The sequence below is a fragment of the Narcine bancroftii genome, chromosome 7 (assembly GCF_036971445.1).
Source record: "Narcine bancroftii isolate sNarBan1 chromosome 7, sNarBan1.hap1, whole genome shotgun sequence".
Taxonomy (NCBI): Eukaryota; Metazoa; Chordata; class Chondrichthyes; order Torpediniformes; family Narcinidae; genus Narcine; species Narcine bancroftii.
This window is the reverse complement of record NC_091475.1, coordinates 63,993,343-64,016,443: the sequence shown is the minus strand read 5'-3', so window position 1 is coordinate 64,016,443 and position 23,101 is coordinate 63,993,343. Positions and strand designations below refer to the sequence as shown.

General features: G+C 43.5%; 1 protein-coding gene and 1 long non-coding RNA gene across 6 annotated transcripts in view; one reads left to right on the top strand and one right to left on the bottom strand.

Moving 5' to 3' along the window:
* Positions 1-23,101, top strand: part of LOC138738973 (phosphorylase b kinase regulatory subunit alpha, liver isoform-like) — a 207,767-nt gene that overhangs the window by 66,765 nt on the left and 117,901 nt on the right. For all 4 annotated transcript variants that reach the window (XM_069890252.1, XM_069890251.1, XM_069890248.1 and 1 more), the window contains exons 8-10: positions 15,362-15,460; positions 15,542-15,688; positions 19,318-19,371. In XM_069890252.1, coding sequence (XP_069746353.1) covers positions 15,362-15,460; positions 15,542-15,688; positions 19,318-19,371 — 300 coding nt within the window. The remainder of the gene's footprint in view (positions 1-15,361; positions 15,461-15,541; positions 15,689-19,317; positions 19,372-23,101) is intronic.
* Positions 608-16,169, bottom strand: LOC138738974 (uncharacterized). 2 transcript variants are annotated; one of them, XR_011341916.1, is made up of 4 exons: positions 16,133-16,167; positions 12,590-12,685; positions 9,402-9,588; positions 608-888 (listed from the first exon to the last, which is right to left on the bottom strand). It is a non-coding gene; the product is annotated as an uncharacterized lncRNA (long non-coding RNA). The 2 variants fall into 2 exon arrangements; XR_011341915.1 differs by lacking the exon at positions 12,590-12,685 and having other exon boundaries at positions 16,133-16,169.

Genomic DNA, 23,101 nt, shown 5'->3' with positions numbered 1-23,101 from the left:
GTCTGTGGCTCGGGTGGTTGGTCATCAGTTGGTGGGTTTCCTGGCTGATTGCTGTTACTGAGGTTTTGTCACCTGTTCCAACTTAGTGCAGGCATCGTCTGCCCGGGCAGCTTCTTTCTGGGGTTGTTGAAATCCTCTTCTGCGATGAGCAGCCAGATGTCTTCAGGAAGCCGCTCCAGAAAGATCTGCTGAAACAGTGGACAGGAGGTTTGGCCATCGTTGAGAGCAAGCATGTCACATGAGGGCGGAAGGGGCCCTGTCCCCCAAACCATCAATGTGAAGCAGTTGAGCTCCTTGCTTGCACTTTGAGAGCCCGAAAGTGCAGGTTGTAGCTCCTTGATGGCCAAATACTTCCCTTGCTCCGAGGGGCGTGTTGTTGGCGGAGATCTGGTGAATGGTGAACTGTGTCTAAGCTTGCTGGAACCACTCCTGTGGTTGCGCTGTCCAGAAGCCCAGCAGCTTCAATGATATCATGTTGATTGCAGACTGTTCTCCCGTTGTTGAGTCCAAAATGCCCTTTGGATCAGTTGGGGTCACCGTTGTAGCACACTGCTACGGTTTTCGCTCAGGGTTAATGCTTGAAAGAAAGAGGCTCACACTGAGAGAGTGCAGTCGACACTGAGTTTATTCAGCTATCTGCTCCACCTTTTATAGGCTGACTGCTGCATCACCTTGGATGTGGCTTGTGATCTGCTGGCTGTGGATTGGTCACCTTGTGATCCGCTAGCCTGGATTGGACCCCCGCGATCCGCTGCTGGCAATTGGCTGGTTTAGCCTCTGCTTTTGAGGCCTATGGTAACAGGCAGCTCAGCTCACATGTTGACTGTTCAATTGCTGCGTTTGATGGCCATTTTCTGTGATGGCCTGCTGAGTGGGCCTCTACAAGGTCTGCATTTGCAAGGAGGATGAATAGAAATAATATAAATGGTGTGTCTGTACAGGGAATCATAGGTGCAGGAGAAGGAACTTTCATTCAAATCGGCACGGTTAATGTAGTGGTTAGAGCAATGCAATTACAGCAGCAGAAACCTGGGTTTGAATCCAGTGCTGTCTAAGTTCTCCCTGTATTGTTAAAGTTAAAACTAAAAGTTAAAATAATAAATATACCCGAGTGTGAAGTTATCGATGGGGATTTAAAATTTTTTAAATATTAGTATTTTTAAATAATGCATGGTAATAATGGAGGAATGGAATACAAAAGCATATCTTCACTATTTAATCATTGAGCATAAATCATATTTGTGGAGGGACTCAACAGGACAGGCAGCATCTGTTGAGGTAGAGAAGTGGTGAGTATTAGTGCAAGGCCCTGCATCGAGGGGAAATATGGAGAAGTGAGAGGGTAAGGATGCGCTGGGACTGTAGGAAATCGGTGGAAACTGGTGAGGTTGGAGTTATGGAGCCAGGTTGGGAGAAGGGCAGGGCTGGAGCTGGTGCTTAGAACCATAGAATCATGGAAAAGAGCCAGGCCCTTCAAGTCTGTGCCAAACTATTTTTCTGCTTAGTCCCACTGTCCTGCACTCAAAAGCATATCCCACCATTCATCTGTATACTTGTCCAAATTTTTCTTAATGTTAAAATTGACCTGAATTTGTGAATTCAACTGGCAGCTCGAACCACTCTCCCGCTACTCCCCTTAATGTTCCCTTTAAACTTTTCCCCTTTCACTTTCAAACCATGTCCCTCTAGTTTTTATCTCACCTAACCTCAGTGGAAAAAAGCCTGCCTGGATTTACTTCATACCCATTATAATTTTCTATATCTGCATCAAATCTTCCTTCCTTCTTTTGCGCTCCAGTGAATAAAGTCCAAATGTGTTTAAACTTTCCCTGTATCTCAGTTCTTCCAAGTCCTGGCAACATTCTTGTAAATTCCCTCTGCACTATTTCAATCTTATTGATATCTTTCCTGTAGTTAAGTGTCCAAAACTGCACACAATATTCCAAATGTGGCCTCACCAGTGTCTGAGACAGCTTCACAATAACATCCCAACACCTGTACTCAATACTTTGATTTAGAAGCGCCAATTTGCCGATTCCTCTCTTTATGATCTTATCCACCTGTGATGCCATTTTCCAGGTTCCTCTGTTCTACTGCACTCCTCAGTGCCCTACTGTTTATTGTCTCAAAAGGGCAAAACCTCTCATTTGCATTAATTTCCATTGCCATTTTCAGCCCATTTTTTCAGCTGCTACATACAGATCCTTCTGCGAGCTTTCAAAGCCTTCCATGTTGTCCATTGCACCTCCAGTCTTTGTGATCACTTGCTGATCCAATTTACCACATTATCCAGATCATTGATATAGATGACAAACAACAGTAGACCCATCTCTAATCTTTGAGTCACAGGCCTCCAGTCTGAGAAGCAGTCATACACTACCACCCTCTGGCTTCTCCCGTAAAGCCAATGACTAATCAAATTTACTATCTCATTAAGATCACTGATGGTCTGAATCTTCTTTACTAATCTCCCATGTGAGACATTGTCAAATGCCTTACTGAAGTTCATGTAGACAACATCCGTAGCCTTTCATTCAACTTTCCTGGTAACCTCCTTGAAAAACTTACCACGCAGAATGCCTTGTTTTCTGTCCTTGTATATCCAATCTCTTAAAAATATCTTCAAATAACTTTCCTCCCACTGACATCAGGATCAATGGCCAAAAATTTCCTGGATTATTTTTAGAACTCTTTTTATACAGCAGAACAATATGAGCTCCCCTCCAGTCCTCCAGCACCTCGGTGCCCTCCATAATGTTTGGGACAAAAAAATTTTTAGTCTTTTTCCTGTGCTGCAGTTTTACATTTGTAATCAAAGAATTCAAATATAATTGAAGCAGACATTCCAGATTTAATTCAAGATTATTTGTATACATTTTGGTTTGACCATGACAGGACTTTTTATACGTGGTTCTCTCATTTCAGGGCATCATAATGTTTGGCTTCGCTGGTGTTTGTCAGTTTATTGCTTCATTGGTGGAGGTACAAGAGAGCTAGGTTTGCTTCTAAGCATTTGATCACCTTTGGAGTCCATAGTTGCAATTTTTCAACATGAGCCATACTGCAAGATGCCAACCACTGGTTAGCCACAGAAAGGATGGCCAGATTACAGTTTGTTAAGAAGTATTTTAAAGATCCTGCAGAATCTTGGAAAAATATCTTATGAACAGATGAGACCAAGATTAACCTGTATCAGAGTGATGGCAAGAGCAAAGTGTGGAGGCGTAAAGGAACTGCACAAGAACCAAAGTGTCCCACTGTATGGTTTGCATCTTGCAATGCAGACTCTGTATTTCTGTCTTCTGTGGGCAGTAGTCATTGATATATCCACACTGGCCTCCTGAAGAGTGTTTCTCATCTGTCGAACATATGTTTGGGGATTTTTCTTCATTATGATGAGAATTCTTCTCTCACCAGCAATAGAGGTCTTCCTTGGAATACCAGTCCCTTTACAATTACTGAGCTCACTAGAACACTCTTTCTTCTTAATGATGTTCCCAAACTGTTGATTTTGCTAATCCTAAGGGTTGGGTGATGTCTCTTCCTGTTTTATTCTTGTTTTTCAGCTTCATAATGGCTTCTTAGACTTTCATTGGCACAACTCTGTTGCTCATTGAAAAGGTGATCAAAAGGTTAGAAGCCCAGCTCTCTTATACTGCACCAATGAAACAATTTAACACCTGTGAAGCCAAATGTCCCAAACATTATGGTGCCCTGAAATGAGGGGACTATGTATAAAAAGTGCTGTAATTTCTACATGGTCAAACCAAAAAGTACACAAGTAACCTTTAACACACTGTGGAATGCTCACTTTAATTACATTTGAATAGTTCAATTATAAATTTAAAACTGGAGCACGGGTAAGTAAAAGAAAAATGTTTCTTTGTCCCAAACATTATGGACGGCACTGTATATTTGCTGAAGACCCTGGAATTTCTACACCAACCTCCCTTAAGTTCAGAGGGAATACCTTGTCAATCCCTTGGGATATATCCACCCTTATTTGTCTTAAGACAGCAAGCACCTCCTCCTCTTTAATTTGTCTAGGTACCATGATCTCGCTGCTTGTTTTCCTTGCTTCCATAGATGCTGTGCCAGTTTTCTGAGTAAATACAAATTAAAAAAAAAACACCAGATCTCTTTTGGCTCCACATATAGTCGACCACTCTGATCTTCAAAAGGACAGATTTTTATCCTTTAGTATCTTTTTGTTGTTAATGTATCTGCATAAGCCCTTTGGATTTTCCCTCACGTTGTCTGCCAAAGCAATCTCATCATCTTTTAGCCCTCCTGAATTCTTAAAGTTTTTTACTCACAATTTTTATACTCTTCAAGTACAGTACAATTCCGATAATCGGATTATCCAAAATCCTCAGTTATCCATAATGTTTTTGGACCCGGAAGTGGCGTCTATTTGGTTCCAAAATATTTTTGGAGCTGAACTGACCTCAGAGGTTGAAAAAAATTTAGAATTTTGGAAAAACCCCTGAGTGGAATTTAGAGTTTTTAATGTTGGATATATCACATTTTGTTTAGGTTGTTTTTCTGGTGAGAATTAAACATTATTTTAATGCTTAAAAGGCCTTCTCTTGTTTGTTGTTGTTTAAATACTGTAACAAGTGATCTGCTGTCGCTGCTGGGCTGTTTTTTTAAAAAAAGACCAGTTATCCGACTATTTCGGATAATCAGTTGTACTGTACCTCATTTCCTCCAATTTGCCAACACCACCTACTTCTTCTTAACCAAATCTCCAATATCCTTTGAAAACCAAGGTTTCTGATGCCTATTAAGTTTGCCTTTAATCCTATTAGGAATCTTTGTAATCTCAAAATTTCACCTTTGAAGGCCTCCCACTTACTGAATACATCCTTGTCAGAAAATAGCCTGTCGGAATCCACACTTTCTGGATAATTTCTTATTTCCTCTAAATGGGCCTTTCTGCAATTGAGAATCTCTACCAAGGATAAGGCCCATCCTTACCCATAATTACAATCATGGGACAAAGTTTTCCCCTATATGTGCTCCCTTACCTGTCCTGTTCTGTTCTGTAATCGGAGATCCAATATTGCACTCTCTATCTGGGGTAGCTCTATATTGATTTAGAAAACTTTCCTGAACACATTTGACATACTCTAAGCCATCCAGCCCTTTTATAGTATGCGAGTCCCAGTCAATATGTAGCAAGTTAGTAACCTACTGTCACAACTTATACGTTTCCTGCAGCTGTCTGCTATCTTCCTGCAGATTTGCTCCTCTAATTTTGCTGACTATTGGGTGGTCTGTAATACAACCCCATGAGTGTGGTCAGACCTTTCCCGTTCCTCAGCTCCTTCCATATAGCCTCAGTAGATGAACCCTCTGGTCTGTCCTGCCTGAGCACAGCTGTGGATATTTTCCCTGACGAGCAATGCCACTCCTTCTCCTTTCATCCTCCACGCTCCATCGCATCTAAAGCAATGGAAGTGCGGAACATTGAGCTGCCAGTCCTACCCCTCCTGCAACCACAATGTCATAATTCTACGTGCCAATCCACGTTCTAAGCTCATCTGCTTTTGCTACAATATTCCTTGCAATGAAGTAGATGCATCTGAGAACATTATTTTAACCATGCTCAACCTTTTGATTCCTGGATCTGTAGGCAGTCTTAATATAGTCTTTTTCCATCCCCACTCCACGATCTGCTCTGACATTCTGGTTCTCATCACCTACAGATCTTGTTTAATTCTCCCTTCTCCACCCCTCCTTATTCCAGAGGAGGTTGGGGAGGCCCTAAATGAATACTTTGCATCAGTATTTACAAGAGAAAAGGATTATGGTGAGGTTGAAGTTGAACAGCCCCGTGTGCTGGACAATGTGGAGATTAAGGAAGTGAAAGTGTTGGATCTTCTGAAAAACATCAAGATTGATAAGTCCCTAGGGCCAGAGGTGATAAACCCCAGGCTGCTGTGGAAAGTGAGAGAAGAGATAGCTGGGGCAGTAGCTCTGATCTTAGGCTGCAAAGGAGGTGCCAGAGGATTGGAGAATGGAAAATGTAATCCCCTTGTTTAAAAAAAAGGGTAATTCTTGGGAATTTTAGACCAGTGAGTCTTACATCAGTGGGGAATAAACTATTGGAGAGGATTCTTAAGGATAGGATCTGTGAACATTTGGAGAAGTACAGTCTTTGTGAAGGGAAGGTCAAAACTCGAGTTTTTTGAGAAAGTAAAAAAAGAAATTGATGAAGATAGGGTAGTAGATGTAGTCTACATGGAATTTAGTAAGGCATTTGACAAAGTCCCCCAATAGAGATTCATGGCATTATGATGAGGCATGAGGTGTGGCTGTGTGGGTAAAAAATTGGCTTGTAGGAAGAAAGCGGAGAGTAGTAGTGGAAGGAAAGTATTCTGCATGGAGGTCGATGACTAGTGGAGTGCCACAAGGATCTGTTCTGGGACCCCTGCTCTTTGTGATTTTTATAAATGACCTGGATGAGGAGACGGAAGGATGGGTCTTTGTGGATGACACGAAGATTGGATGAGTTGTGGATGGAGCTGAAGGTTGTCGAAGGTTACAAGATGATACGGACAAGTTGAAGAGTTGGGCAGAAAAGTGGCAGATGGAGTTTAATCCGGATTAGTGTGAGGTGATGCATTTTGGAAGGAAAAAACCAGAGACTGAGTACAGGGTTAATGTTGGTTACTTCAGAGTGTGGATGAACAAAGGGACCTCAAGGTTGCCGCACAGGTTGCTAGGATGGCCTATGGAATGCTGGGCTTTATTAACAGGGGGATTGAATTTGGGAGTAGTGAGGTCGTGCTGCAACTCTACAAATCTCTGGTAAGACCTCACGTAGAGTTCATGTCTCATGGGACGTAGAAATTATGGAGAGGGTGGAGAGGAGATTTACCAGGATGTTGCCTGGATTGGGAAACAAGTCTTTATGAGGCAAGGTTAGCAGAGCTGGGACTTCTCTTTGGAGCATAGGAGACTTGATAGAGGCCTACAAGATTATGAGAGGCATAGATAGGGTGGATAGCCAGCACCTGTTTCCCAGGGCAGGATCAGCAAACACCAGAGGATATATGTACAAAGTTAAGGGAAGGAGGTTTAGGGGAGATATCAGATATTTTACACACAGTTGTGGGGGCCTGGAATGCCTTGCCGGGCATGGTGGTTGAGGCTGGAACTTTGGGGGCATTTAAGAGACTCTTAGACGGACACATGGATGAAGGAAAAATAGGTTAATGGGTAGGGAGGGTTTAGTACTTTTTTTTAGGAAGGAATATATGGGTCGGCACAACATTAAGGGCTGAATGGCTGGTACTATCTTCCATCTCCTTGTCTCCCATTACAATTTCTCCAGTGACATATTTTCTATTGCTCCTATGTCTACTTTGGTTACTCTTCATATAATAAAACAATTTTTAGGGTTTATTATTTGCTAATCTTTCAAAATTAATTTTTCATCTTCTTAGTTATCTTCTCTGTTTTTAAGTTTCCCAGTCTTCTCTCTTCCCACTAATTTTTGCATCTTGTCTGCCCCCTCCTTTGCTTTTACTTCGTCTATAACTTCCCTCGTCAGCCGCAATTGTCATATTTTTCCATTCATCGTTTTCTTTTCTGTATGTGCCTGACCTGAACTTTCCTCGTTTCTCACAGAAACTCCAGTCCTTGCTGATCTGCTTTGGCCTGTTCCCCCTCTCATGCGACTGTAATTTCTTTTACTCCACTGAAATTCTGACACTTATGACTTTAACCTCTCCTTTTCATATTTCAAAGTGAACTCAGTCATATTGTGATCACTGCCTCCTCAGGTTCCTTTACCTTAAGCTCTCTATTCACCTCTGGTTCATTACGGAGCATCCAATCCAGAACAGCCAATCACCTGGTGGGCTCCAAAAAGCTATCCTGTCAGCATTCCAAACTTCCCCTCCTGGGATCCTGTAATGAGCTGACTTTCCTGATCTACTTTCATGTTAAAATCCCCCATGATTACTGTAACACTGTCCTTCTGACAAGCCTTATCTATTATATCCCGGCTGCTGTTTGGTGGGCCTGTATATAACTGCCATTAGTGTCCATTTACCGTTACTATTCCTTAACTCAACCCATAAAAATTCTATCTCTTCTGATCCTATATCCTTTCTTTCCAATGATTTAATATTGTTGCTTATCAGCAAACCCAGACCCACACCACCCCCTCTACCTCCCTGCCTTTCCATGCGATACACCATTTTATCCTTGGTCGTTCAGGTCGCAATGACATTCATCCTTTAGGCATGACTCAATAATGGCCACAGCATCATATCTCCAATCTATAGGTGTGCTGCAATATCATCCACCTTGTTTCCAATGCTGCGTGCATTTAAGTTTAATACCTTTAGAGCAGTTTTTGAATGTACTGTGTTTCTGTCATCCCTCCTGCTATTATTTTGTCTCGTCATCTGCCTGTCATCGTTGCTGCACACGATCTTCACTTTACTGCTGTTTCCACCTTCTTCAGCCCGAGCACTCTGGTTCCTATCCACCTTCTGAATTAGTTTAAACCCTCCAGAACAGACACATTAAACCTGTCTGCCAAGAGATTGATCCCCTTTGGATTCAGGTGTGACCCATCCTTCTTGTATAGGACGTACCTTCCCCAAAAGAGTTCCCAGTGATCCAAGAATCTGAATCCCTGCTCCTGCACTAGTTTCTCAGCTACATGTTTATCTGCCTGATCTCACTATTTTGGCCCTCACCAGCATGTGGTATAGGCAGTCATCTCGAGATTACCACTCTGAAGGTCCTGCTTCTCCACTTCCCCTCTGTATTCCCTCTTCAGAACCTCCTGACTTCTCTTACCTCTGTCATTGGTACCAACATGTACCAGGACTTCTGGTTGTTCACCCTCCCTCCTCAGAATGTTTTGGACCCATTTTGAGGCACCCTGTTCCCTGGCACCGGGGGGCACACACCATCTGTATGTCTTAATCAGGCTCACAGAATGTCCTGTCTGCTCTCCTCACAATGGAATCTCCTAGCACCATTGCCTGCCTCTTCACCCTCTCTGCTACAGAGCCATGCTCAATGCTAGAGACCCAGTCACAATGGTTGACCTCTGTCAAGTCATCCTTCATACTATCCAGAATGATAAACCAGTTGCTGAGGGGGACGGCCACAGAGGTGTTTGGTATGTACTCCCTGTGGATCCAATCTGTTACTTCCTCACTCTCCCTAGGTCATCAGGCTCCAGTTCCTTAACACATTATCTTGGGAGCTGCATCTTTGTGTACCTTGTGCAGATGTAGACATCGGGGAGGCTTAGTCTTCCAGGACCCCACACTGGCACTCGACACAGTGTACTAAGCCTACAGTCATAATACATCAACTATTAACACGAATAAGTGTTGAACAATATACTTACCCACTATAACACTTACCTCTTGCCTGTTCTCACCAAACCCTCTTGAGTCAAAGCCTCAGATCACTCCAATGAAGACTGCTCCCTCACAATGACAATTCCACAGCATGGTTCTTCACTTTTATGAAGTTTATAACGGGTCACCTGTGCACTCCTCCACCAATCACCAGTCTACTTGATCCAACTGAGTTTTGAACCCTTTCAGGCTGTTTGAAACAGTAATCAATTCACATCTCCAATTCCTCCTCATCTTCGTCCTAAATCTATTACCCTGAATCTTGAAGTTATGTCCCCTAATTCTAGTCTCCCCCACCAATTGAAAAACTTGCCCACCTCTTTTTATCTATGCCTTCAAAATTTTTTATGTTTCTATAAGATCCACCCATTCTTCTAAATTCCAGAAGGTACAATCCCAGAGGATTCAATCTCTCCTCCATAGGGCAACCTCTTCGTCTCTGGAATCAACCTGGTGAACCTCCTCTGCACTGCCTCCAAAGCCTTCCTTTCTCAAGTAATGAGACCAGAACTGCATACAGTACTCCAGATGTAGTCTCATCAGTACTTTGTTCTGTTGCAGAATAACTTTTCTGCTTTTAAATTGAATCCCTGAGCAATGAAAGTGAGTTTTCCATTTGCCCTTGATAGGTTGCTTCATCTGCAAACCAATCTTTTGCGATTCATGCACAAGCCCTCCCAAGTCCTTCTGCACGTCAGCAGAGCTCACTTGTCATTTCAATAATATTCTGATCTTCCATTTATCCCTCCAAAGTGGATAATCTCACATTTACCAACATTGTACTCCATCTGCCGGATCCTTGCCCCCTCACTTAACCTATCTGTATCTCTCTGCAGGCTCTCCATACCCTCTGCACAATTTGCTTTTTCACTCAATTTAGTGTCATCTGAAAACTTAGATACATTACTCTCTGACCCCTCTTCCAGATTGCTTACGTATACTGTGAACAGTTCCAGGCCCACCACTGATCCCTGTGGTATACCACTCATCACCGATTGCCAACCAGAAAAATACCGCTCTATCCCAACTCTCTGCTTTCTATTGGTTAACCAACACTCTATCCATGCTAATACATCACCCCCAACTCTATGCATCCCTATCTTCGGTACGTTTTTTATGTGACACCTTATTGAATGCCTTCTGAAAATCCAAGTATACAGCGTCTATCTACCGCGCTCGATATATCCTCAAAGAACTCAAGTAAATTTGTCAGTCCATGCTGTGTCTGCCTGATGAATCCATTTCGCTCCAGGTGTCTCCCTATTTCTTTAATGATAGCTTCAAGCATTTTCCAACTAAGATGCTAAAATAACTGACCTATAGTTCCCTGCCTTTTCTCTACGTTCATTTTTGAACAGTGGCGTGACATTCCCCGTCTTACAATCCATCGGAACCTGCCCAGAATCCAGAGAATCTTGGTAAATTATCACCAAAACCTCTTCTATTATTTGTGCAATTTCTTTCAGCAGCCTGGGATGCACTCCATCAGGTCCAAGGAACTTAGCTACCTTTAGACCCAGAGTTTTCTGAGTACTACCGTGTCTGCCTGTCCCGCATCGGACTTGTCAGCCACAAACGAGCCTGCAGCTGACGTGGACTTTTACCCCCTCCATAAATCTTCATCCGCGAAGCCAAGCCAAAGAGACCTCTTTAGAATAATTATGTCCAGGTCCTCTCCTCCCATCATATCTGTCTTTGGCATGTTCAACATCTCCTCCACCGTGAAGACTAACATAAAATAGTCATTCAAAGCCTCAGCCATTTCCTCATTACCCAACATCAATTCCCCTTTCTCACCTTCCAAGGGACCAACCTTCACTTTAACCACCCTTTTGAGTTTTATATAATTAGAAAAACTTTTACTGCCCATTTTTATATTTTGTTCTAATTTTTCTCACAGTTTGTTTTCCCAATCTTCAAGGTTCCCTCTGCTCTTGGTGACTTTGTATGCATTAGCCTTTAGTTTGATGCCTTCCTTTATTTCCTTAGTTACTCAGGCTGGCTTCCCCCATCTGACTGTCCTTGTTTTTAACTGGAATATACCTTTGTTGAGCACTGTGAAAAATCTCTTTGAAAGTCCTTGACTGTTCCTCAACTGTCCCTCCATATAGCCTACATTCCCAGTCTACTCTGGCCAACTTTTAAATTTAATTTTTAAAATAAAAAAAATTTGAAACATAGAGCACGGTAACAGCACTTTGAGCCCATGATGCCCAATTAACCTATAAATATACATTTTTGAACGGTGGCAGGAAACTGGAACCCCCGGGATAACCCAGACAGACATGTGGAGAATGTACAAACTGATAGTGAGGGATTTGAGCCCTTGTCCCAATTGCTGGCACTTTAATGGCATTGCGCTGTTACACCAACCGTGCTACCCTCATCCCCTTGTAGTTTAGCTGATTTTGGACCAAACTATTGTCCCCTCCATTTGTATGAGAAACTCAATTATACTGTGATCACTCTTTCCAAGAGGATTCCTAACTACAAGATCACTCATTGTACAGGACCAGATCCAAGTTAGCATGTTCCCTTGTAGATTCCATAACCTGCTGTTCCAGAAAGCCTCCAAAGTCCTCCTCAAAGTTGCCTCAACCAACCTGATTTACCTATTCTCTGTGCCCCACGATAACTGCTGTTCCAAGCTTACATTGCCTCAGATGTTTCTTGGTTTATTGCTGTAATGTGGGTGGCCTATAGACAACTCTCACTGTTGATTTTCTTTTGTTCTTTACTATAACTCATCTTTACCCAAATGGATTCAACATTTTAATCCTTACATCTTACATCATCTCATCCTCAGTTAAGAGCACTACCCCACCTCCCTTACCTTCTTGTCTGTCCTTCCTTATTACCTGATATCCTTAGATATTTAATTCCCAGTCCTCAACCACGTTTCTTTTATTCTGGACCAACTGATCTCTCTTTGTAACTCTACACTTCTGTACTAGGGCTTACTTGTCATTCTGTGTGGGATGTCTACTGGATTGCTTGCAAAACAATCTTTATCACTTGTTTTGGTACCTGAGAACTTGAACTACCCAACAGCACTGATGGTTACGATGATGATGAGCATTTATTGTCATACACACAAGTAAAATACTAGCAGTCATAGAGGTATCCTAAATACATAAGCAAGTACAAAGTAAATCACAACACAAAATATAAAAGGATACAGAAATATTTACGCAAGGCACTCCTTCACCGAGGCTCCAAACTGATGACCAGTCACTGGAACACTGATCAGCCTCACGTGCATTACCAGCACCAGTTCTACTTTCCATCTGCCAAAAAAAGTGATGTAACCATAGTGTCCAACATGTTCACCACACAATGGGTTCACAAAGGTGATGAATAAATACCTTCACAGAAATTGGAAGAGGATAATAAATGCAATTCTTTACCTCTACATTCCACAAAGATCTGGGGAAATAAACATACGATCTTGAGCTGCTGCGCAAATCATTCTATTTATTTAATTAATTAAAAATTTAGACAACAGCAAAGTTACAGGCCAGTGGATTTCATGTGTCTGTTGCAAAGAATTTACTCTTGTCTTTTTAATTTAAGAGATGCTGCATAGTAAGAAGCCCTTCCAGCCCATGAGCCCATGACACCTGAATGCACACTTTCTTTCTTTGGCTTGGCTTCGCGGACGAAGATTTATGGAGGGGGTAAAAAGTCCACGTCAGCTGCAGGCTCGTTTGTGGCTGACAAGTCCGATGCGGGACAGGCAGACACGGTTGCAGCGGTTGCAGGGGAAAATTGGTTAGTTGGGGTTGGGTGTTGGGTTTTTCCTCCTTTGCCTTTTGTCAGTGAGGTGGGCTCTGAATGCACACTAGTGACAAATTAACTAACCCACCCTTTACGTCTTTGGAACATAGAGGAAAACAAGGGCACCCAGAAGATACCCACACAGACACGGAGAGAACATAGAAGCTCTTAAGGACAGCGGTGGATTTGAACCTGGGTCGCTGAGGCTGTGATTGCGTTGCACTAACTGTGTTGCCCTAATGAAGAATTCAAACATGGTGAAATCTGATCTGCGGAATGCCTGTCTCGCATGGAATGCCCTGAAGTACTGGTTCTCCACCTGGTCAGCTGGGGTTAATCCTGTTTCACCATTTAAAAAATTTGCCATGCAGCCTTGCTGCATTCCCACTCGAGCATTCCCATTTTTGGCTTGACAATGCTTAAGGAAGGAATTTCTCCAGGATGTCTGCTCAGTGTTGCAGATGGAAAGTAGAATCGCCTTCTCACTGTTGCTGGTAATTCACGAGAGGCTGATCAGAGTGTTCCAGTGGCTGGCCATCAGTTTGGAGCCTGCTCGCTGAGGAAGCGTTGGTGCAAGTGCCTTGTGTAAAAGGTTCATGCCAACTCCAGGCCCAGTCGGCACTGAGTGGCTCAATGCACTTCCAACACCCTCTTGGTTGCCCTGTAATCCTGCTGCTCAATGTACTTTTTTTTGGAATGTTTTATTTTTGATTTTCCAAATCCAAAACAACAGTACAATCTTTCTCAACAATTATGCATTACATTCAGAGTCCATTTCCCCCCTGCCCACCCCTCTCCCTTCCCCCGCCCACCTCTCTCCCTTCCCCCCCCCCCCGCCCACCCCTCTCCCTTGGCCCTCACCCACCCCTCTCCCTTCCCCCCACCCCTCTCCCTTCTCTTCCTTCACCCCATTCCTCTCCCTTCTCTTCCTTCTCCCCATCCCTCTCCCTTCTCTTCCTTCCCCCCACCCTTCTCCCTTCTCTCCCTTCCCCCCCCCACCCACCCCCTCCCTTCCCACCCTACCCACCCCCTCCCTTCTCTCCCAGACCTTTATACCACAAGGAAAAGATTATATAAATTAAATAAACATAAAGAACCAAAAATCTATAGAATCACTGACCCTTAAAGGAACCCAGAGTAACATAAAGTAAAATGAATAAAGATTTGAAATAATACCACATAATTTTCACTACAACCCTTCATTTATCTCAATCGTTCCCCTATTAATATGGATTTTTTTTAAACCTTTCTTCTATTTAGAAGGGGTGTAACTATATCTGTGGACCTACATGTTGAAGATAATGCTCTTCTCAACGCACTTGATGGTCAGGCACGTGTGGCTGTGGGGTTACAGCGGTAGTAGCCACAGTGGTGGAGGTGGCATGGTCCTCGAGCCCTTGTGATCTCAGAAGGGCCTGTCTCCTTTCCTTTGTTTATATCTGTGATTTTGGCTGCTGGAGCATTGGTGACTGTCAAACTTGGACCAGCAATTAAATGGAGGCTTTTCAGTGCATCTTCGAGCCATGTGGCAATAATAGATGAATAAAAAAACCTTGGACTATTCTATAAGAGAAGGTGGTCTGACCCCGGGGAGGTACCTGGTTGATCAGTCGCGCAAGTTGATGAATTGTCATGATGGAAATTGGTTACTTTCTTATGCTATAGAATTCAAGAACTCTGCAGCACAGAAACAGGCCAATCTCGTCTGTGCTGAACTGTTATTCCCATTTACCCGCACCATAGACCTCCCTAGCTGCAAGTGGGAATATTTATACTTTTATTTTTATTATTTTGTGTTTCTTGCGTGTTGTAATTTTATAGTTATCCAATTGGAGTGTTTTGCTGCAGCAAGCATGAATTTCACTACATCTCTTTCTTATCTGTAAGATAATGAGCTTTTATCATTATCGTCAACATCCTCCTCGCTGTTGTCGCCTCATCGTCGGTGCCATCTTAGTTTTAGTGCAGAGCATATTTGACAGAGTAAAACTTCCAGCTCCATAGGAGTTAGCTCAGCCAGGCACCCAAAGCCTTTACTGTGTGATTTCAATGAACCAGCTGGACCTGTTTATCTAAAGTATGATGTGGCAAGAATTCACTCCTAGCCTAGGTTCAGCAGGTGGACAAGGGCAGGCAGATGCAGGGCTGTTCTTTGGGTTGTGGACTAACTCTCCGGTGTTTTGCAGGCAGCTCTGGAGGCCATCGACGAGCTGGATTTGTTTGGTGCCTGCGGGGGCCCACGGTCAGTCATCCATGTCCTACCTGATGAAGTGCAACATTGCCAGGTAATCTAGCGGGATCATTGGGAGCCACACATCAATCTGTCTAAGTGCGCTGGGTTGAACTGATTTCTTTCTCTGTTCCAGTCCATCCTTCTTTCCATGTTGCCCAGAGCTTCGACATCCAAGGAGATCGATGCTGGCCTGCTGTCCATCATTTCCTACCCTGCCTTTGCTGTAGAAGATATCAGTCTTGTAAACGTGACCAAGAATGAAATCATCACAAAGCTGCAAGTGAGCTCCCAAATGCTGTGAAACTGCGTTCCCTGGAGCTATGCTGGGAGGCCTTAGTGAGGATCCACCTGAGACACTGAGGTCTGGAGCAAGTGGAGAGGGTGGGGCTGAACTCCAGACAGCAAGTTGGTAGTGGCTGCACCTGGGAAGAGCATTAGTTATAGAATTAGAGAAAATAGGAGCAGTAGAAGGCCTTTATGTCTGCTCCCCCATTCAATACGACCATGTGACCTGCACCCTGTTCCTGCTTTCTCTCCATACCACTGGGCCACAAGGGCCATGTTCAACTCCCTTTTTGAACATATGTAACAAAAAGCCCTCAACAACTTTCTGAGGGAGGGGTTTCACGGTTCACACCTCTCTGAGTGAAGAATTTTCTCCTCATCTCAGTCCTAAATGGTTTCCCCATTATCCTTTGACTGTGATCCTTTGTTCAAGACTTACCCAACATCGCGAACATCCCTCTTGCATCTAACCTGTCTAAATTGTGACAGAATTAATAATCATAATGATCCTATTATGATTCAAAGTACAAATTTATTGTCAGAGTACATACATGACATCACATACAGCCCTGAGACTCTTTTTCTTATAAGTTTGGGCATAACCATGCAAAGTTTGGGCATAACCATGCAAATTTTGACTTTGCGGCTGAATAACTATTTGTTACAAGAAACAATCTACTCCCCTGGGTCCCTCTGCTCCATAACACTCTTTAGAGCACTACAGTGAAGTCCTGCCATGCTTTGATTTACCCAAATGCAAAACCTTGCCCTTCTCTGAGTTGAACCACATCTGCCATTCCTTAGCCCAGCTTTCTCATCTGATCTAATCCCATTTCCAACTCAAGTAAATGTCACAGTTCACTGTAGCACATAGAGTTGTACAGTCAGAAAGCCACACAGTGTGGAAATAGGCCTTTCGGTCCATCTTGCCCACGCCAACCAAAATGTCCCATGTACACTAGTCCCACTGCCTGCGTTTGGCCCATACCCCTCTAAAACCATCCTATCCATGTATCTGTTCAATTTTTTCTTAAACATTGTAATAGTAGCTGCCTCAACCACCTCTGGCAGTCCACTACATGCACCTACCACACTCTATATATATATATATATATATATATATATATATATATATAAATTATCCCTCGGGATCCTGTCAAATTTCTCCCTGTCATTTAAACCTACGTCCTCTATCTGCACTATCAATAAGCAATGATTCTGCCACGCTCACAGGAAAAGGAATCAAACCCTGTGGCATACAATGAATCGCATAATTTTCATATAATCTTGCCACAAACATCCTTGTCAAAATCATTTTACAAAAAGCAGGATTGGGCACAATCCTTTAGTCTGCAAAGCTGCCCTCTACCACCACTCCCTGACTCCTATGACTGAGGCAGTTTTTTCATCCATTTGACTTGTTGAGCCCCTATTCTGTGTGTTCTAACCTTCCTCATCAACCTCAAATGGGACCTGACTAAAATCCACATAAACAACATCAGCTGCCTTGCCCTTGTAAACTCTTCAATTAATTCTATCATGTTCATCAGACACTATTTCCCATGCTGGCTCTCCTTCATTTTCCCCGGCCATCCAAATTTTGATGGATTCCACCTCTCAGAATCCTCTCCAGCAGTTTGTCGGGCATCCAGGAGATAGAGTACCATCCAGGCATCTCGATCTTCATCACAGTCGAGTTCAAGATTATTTAGCATCCGATTGTCCAAGTGCAACCCGATGAACAAAACCGTGTTCTCCAATGCAACACACTGCAAATGCACATACGGACACAGTACACGCACTGATAAACGATACGTATGCACAGAACTTGTATACAAATATTAAAATAAATATTATTGTTAAATAAATAGTTGAATCACGGAGGGGTTGTATGAACAGTATATCAGTCAGTCCCAGTGACCAACTATTGGTCTCCTTTTCTGCCCACTTCCCCTCTGAGCCAGACGGTAGCAGAGACATGGTTGCTGTGACTCCCTCGTGGTAGGTCACCCTCCCCCAACAATATCCAGAATGGTTTACTTGTTACTGAGGGGGTTTTCTGCAATGTCACCTGCACTTGCTACCTCTCCGGATTGTCACCCAGCAGCTCCTTGTCTGCACATCCAACGAGACCATCTCATTAAAGCTCCGACCTGTGATGTCCTCAGCATCCCCAGTTATCTGCTGCGTGTCCAGCTCCCTGATCTGGTCCCTCACACAGTTAGCGTTGTGAGGAAAGGTTACATGGAGGTACGAAATAATAAACTTGAATTTCTTCCGTGGAGATTGTTGTCACATTCCAAGGTGCAGTGGGAGAGTTTATTTTGTGAGCAGTCCAACGAGATACCCCTGTAGAGCACAGCAAGTAAAACAAAGTGCAGGGTGACAGTGGGAGCAGTACAAACACAACGCTATTTTACTGGTGCGAGTTTCACTCAGGAGCCTGTCCTTGAATCTGATGGTGGGTGATCATCCTCTTAAAAGGAGGCGGCAGAGGAAAATATGGCTAGGGTGGGATGAATCTTTGCAAGGCAGCGGGAGAGATAGATGGAGTCAGTGGAGGGGTGGGGGTTTGTGTGATGATCTGTAGGAAATGAAGGGCAGCAGAGTGGTTAGCGCAATGTTGTTACAGTGCCAGCGATCTAGTCCAAGGTTCAGATCCCACATTGTCTGTAAGGAGTTTGTGTGTAATCCCCGTGTCTGCGTTGGTTTCCTCCGGAGGGGAGGGGGGAGTTCCAGTTTCTTCCTCCAATTCAAAACGTTTTGGCAGTTGTAAATTAGTAATTGGGTGGCAAGGGGCTTTTGGGCTGAAGTGGCCTGTTTACCGTGCTGTATGTCTAAATTACAAAAAAATGTAGCTGAAATTTTGGAGGGTTTGAAATAATGTTACGGCATTGCAGAGTTATGGGTAGAAAGATCCAGGGTCATCTCTTCATCTCCTCTCTGTAACTGAGCCCCACCATTGTCTTCCCCAAGGTTAATAATATCTAATGTTGAGAATAATCAAAGGAATTGAGAGGGGAGCTAATGAGAAGTCAGGCAAAGAAAGTTAACGCTGATCTATTATATGTTCATGCCACTGGTTGAGGTTCATTGGACAATCTCGTAACCCAGGAGTGGCTGCATTCCTCTGGGAGAAGTATCAGTTAGGTTGATGGAGTTGACACAGATCAGCTGAGGCCTGATGGTTTCCTGCCCCTGTTCCCCCTGTAGCCCTGTCTCCAACAAGCTGTCAGAGAGTGGGAAGAGTTGAAGACAAACTCTGACTGGGATGATCCTAGAGATCGGGACAAGGCCTTTGATCCTTAAAGATCTCTTGAGTGAAAAGTTGCATTGTTCAGTCGATTGTAGCATTGATCTATCCATCCATTTACCATGGAGCTGTGACAGGATAACATTTTCATCTCACTTCACTTCAGAATCCTAACCCCCCCCCCACCCACCGTTTCCCCCTCCTCAACAGCCCAACAGTTTGAACTTTGGGCTGCATGCATTGTGTTCACCTGACCACTTGTATGGTCTTGATGACAAAGCCATCAGATCAGGCTGGAGTTCCTTGGTGGGGTGAAAGCAGGGTGACTGCATTGTGTGGAGTTATCCTAGTGTTTAATCTTTATTTTCCAGGGGCGATATGGCTGCTGTCGGTTTCTGAGAGATGGCTACAAAACTCCAAGAGAGGTTGGTCCACAGACATAATTTTATGCCTCGGATGAATTGATGCATGCACCACCTGACTGTCATAGCAGCTAAAATCAGTGGGTCAGAATGAGGTGATCAATTAATGGCTTGGAAGAGGGGACCGAGTGTAGCTTATCAAAGTTTGCTGATGTCACCAAGTTGAGTGGAAAAGTAAATTGTGCAGAGGATGCAGAGAGTCTGAAGAGAGATATAGAGAGGACTAGTGAGTGGGTAAGAGTCTGGCAGAGGGAGTACAATGTTGCTCAACTTTGGAGGAAAAAATAGATCAGGTTATTATTTAAATGGTGAAAGATTGCAGCATGCTGTAGTGTTGAGGAACTTGGGAGTGCTTGTGCACGAATCATAAAAGGTTGGTTTTGCAGGTGCAACAGGTAATTAAGAGGGAAAATGGAATAGAACTAAAAAACATTACGTCACGGAAAATGGGGCCTTTTGCAGGGTCGGCACCAAGGGGGAGGATCCACAGGCATTGCCCCCCCAAAACAAGATGCTGTGCCCTCCCTCCCATACGGTTGTGTCCATTCCTGGCCGTCAGACCCTTCCTCCCAAGTCAGTTACGTCTAGGTTGATGCACATTAGTGACTCCATCCACCCTCACCCGCGTCACTAGTGTGTGTCAAGTGTCTAGTGATGCTTGAAGCAATAGAAACAGCACTCTCCTATCCCATGTCGGAGGGGTGGTCTCAATGGTAGCACCCCCCTTCCCACACCCCCCTGTCAACAGGTTGGTCCCTCTACTATACATTCTGGTGCTGACGCTGGCCTTGGCCCTTTGTGCGCAACTATTATTCTGCCTAGTCCCACCGACCTGCACCCAGTCCATAGCCCTCCATACCCCTCCCATCCACATACCTGTTAAATTTTATCTTAAATGTTAAAATTGAGCCCGCATTCACCACTTCAGCTGGCAACTCATTCCACACTCCCACTACTCTCTGTATGAAGATGTTTCCCCTAAACATTTCCCCTTTCTCCCTTAACCCATGTCATCTTGTTTGTGTCTCACTTAACCTCAATGGAAAAAGCCTACTTACATATCATTCTGTTTATACCCCTCATTATCTAGGGAATAAAATCCTAACCTGTTTTACCTTTTCCTCCTGTAATTCAGTTCCTGAAGTTGTGGCAATATGCTAGTACGAAAAATCTTCTGTGCACTCTCTCTATCTTATTGATATCTTGCCTGTAATTCGATGACCAAACCTACACATAATATTCCAAATCTGGCCACACCAATGTCTTATACAACTTTACCATAACATCCCAACTTCTATACTCAATACTTTGATTTATGAAGGCCAATGTGCCAAAAGCTCTCCCTATCTACCTGTGACATCATTTTCAGGGAATTATGTATCTGTATTCCAGGTCCCTCTGTTCTACCGCACTCCTCATTATGGGAGGGATTAAATTTAAGAGGAGGGAGGTTATGCTGAAGCTGTAGCGGTGCTGGTGAGGCCTCACCTGGGGTACTGCATGCACTTCTGGTCTCCTTACTAGAGAAAAGATATCCTTGCTTTGAAGTAGGAGCAAAAGAGATTCAATGGGATTCCAGAAATGAAGGTGTTAGCCTCTGAGAAAAGATTGAATCACCTGGGAATGTTATCACTGAAATTCAGAAAAATGAGCATGCAAAATTATTAAAGGGATTTAATTTTTAAATTTACACAGGCATTTTGGTCGATGAGTCCATGCACTGGCAGGTGAGACTAGAACCTGGGGTCATAGCCTCAAGATTCGGAGAAGTAGATTTAGGACAGAGGTGAGGAGGAACTCCTCTTAGAGAGCACTTGTGTGGAATTCTCTACATAAGGAAGCAGTAGATGTTGTCTCATTAAATGTATTTAAGGAGATTTTTGTACAGTAAAAGAATTAAGGGTTTTTGGGAACAGGCGGGCAAGTGGAGCTAAGTGCACGGCCAGATCAGCTGTGATCTTATGATTGACTGAGCAGGGTTAACAGCTAGAAAGCCGATTACTGTCCCCATTTCTGATGCTGCATGTAATGTGAAGCTTGATGGCTGTTGTAGAGAAGATGCTGCTCTGCTTCAGCAGCCAGATGCCGTGGCACGGTGACATGGGGAGGAAAGATGATGAAGTCCTGCAAAGAGAATTCAGAGAGTTGGACACAAAATTGAAGGTCAGGACCTCCAGGGTTGTGACCTCAGGAATGTTATGCGCTGGTGAGGTTAGAAATAGAAGGATAAAGCAGCTTAACATGTGGCTAAAAGACATGATGCAGGAGGGAGGATTTCAGGTTTCTGTATCCTTGGGCTCTCTTTCAGGGAAGGTGGGACCTGTTTCGACAGGTAGTGCTGCTCAGGGTTTGTGGGGGGGGGCAGGAGGGTTTAAACTAGATTTGAAGGGGATAGGAACCATCCAAAGTGGAGTGGAGGAGGGAAGGAAAAGATGTCAAAAATTACATGTAAAGTCAGAAGTCAAAGGGTTGTACATGGTGCAAATTTTCTCAGGTGCATCTGTTTCAATGAAAGAAGTATTGTGGGAAAAGCAGTGGATTGGCATGTGGAGTTATGACCATTTGTGAAACATGATTGTAGAAGGGGGCAGGATTGGTAGCTCAATGTCTGGGCTTCTGTTTTAGACACGATAGAACAGGGGGATGAAAGGGGGAGGAGTGACATTGCTCATCATGGAAAACATCACAGCTGTACTCAGGCAGGGCAGACCAGAGGACTCGTTTCCTGAGGTTATGTGATATATCTGTAAAGAAATAGCAGACAGCTGCAGGAAATACAAGGTGGTAATATTAGGAGGTTTTAACTTTCCACATATTGACTGGGACTCCCATACTGTAAAAGGAGTTTATCAAATGTGTTCAGGAAAGTTTTCTAAAGCAATATATAGAGGTACCAACTGGAGGGAGAGCAATACTGGGTCTCCTTTTGGGAATAAGGCAGGACGGGTGATGGAAGTATGTGTAGGAGAACATTTTGGGTCCAGTGATCATAATGCCATTAGTTTCCATTATGGAGAAGGATAGGTCTGGGTTTCGAGTTGAGGTTCTCAATTGGAGAAAGGCTAATTTTGAGGAAATGAGAAAGTATTTAGAATGCGTGGATTGGGATAAGTTGTTTTTGGGCAAGGATGTGTAAATGGAGGACCTTCAAAGGGGACATTTTGAGAATACAGAGTTTATATGTTCCTGTTAGGATTAAAGGCAAAGTTAGCAGGTCTTTCGAGGGATATTGGGGATCTGGTTCGGAAGAAGAGAGAGGTGTATAGCAGTTATAGGCAACATGGATCATATGAGGTTCTTGAAGAGTATAAAAAATCAGGACGTCTAAAAGAAGACATTAGGTATTTAAAATTGCGAGGTATTGACAGAGTAAATGTAGATGGGCTTTTCCCACTGAGGGTAGGTGACATAGGAACTAGAGGACGTAGGTTAAGAGATATGGAAAAGTTCAGGGGAAATATTAAGGGGAACTTCTTCACGTAGATGCTGATGGAATTTAGTACAGATAAATGTGAGGTGCTACATTTTGGAAAGGCAAATTTAAATAGGTCATTTTCATTGAATGGTAGAAAATTGAGGAGTGCAGAGCAACAAAGGGATTTAGGAGTTATGGTAAATAGTACCCTCAAGGCTGATACTCAGGTAGATGGTGTGGTGAAGAAGGCATTTGGAATGTTGGCCTTCATAAGTCGGAGTATTGAATTCAAGAGTAGGGAGGTTATGATGAAATTGT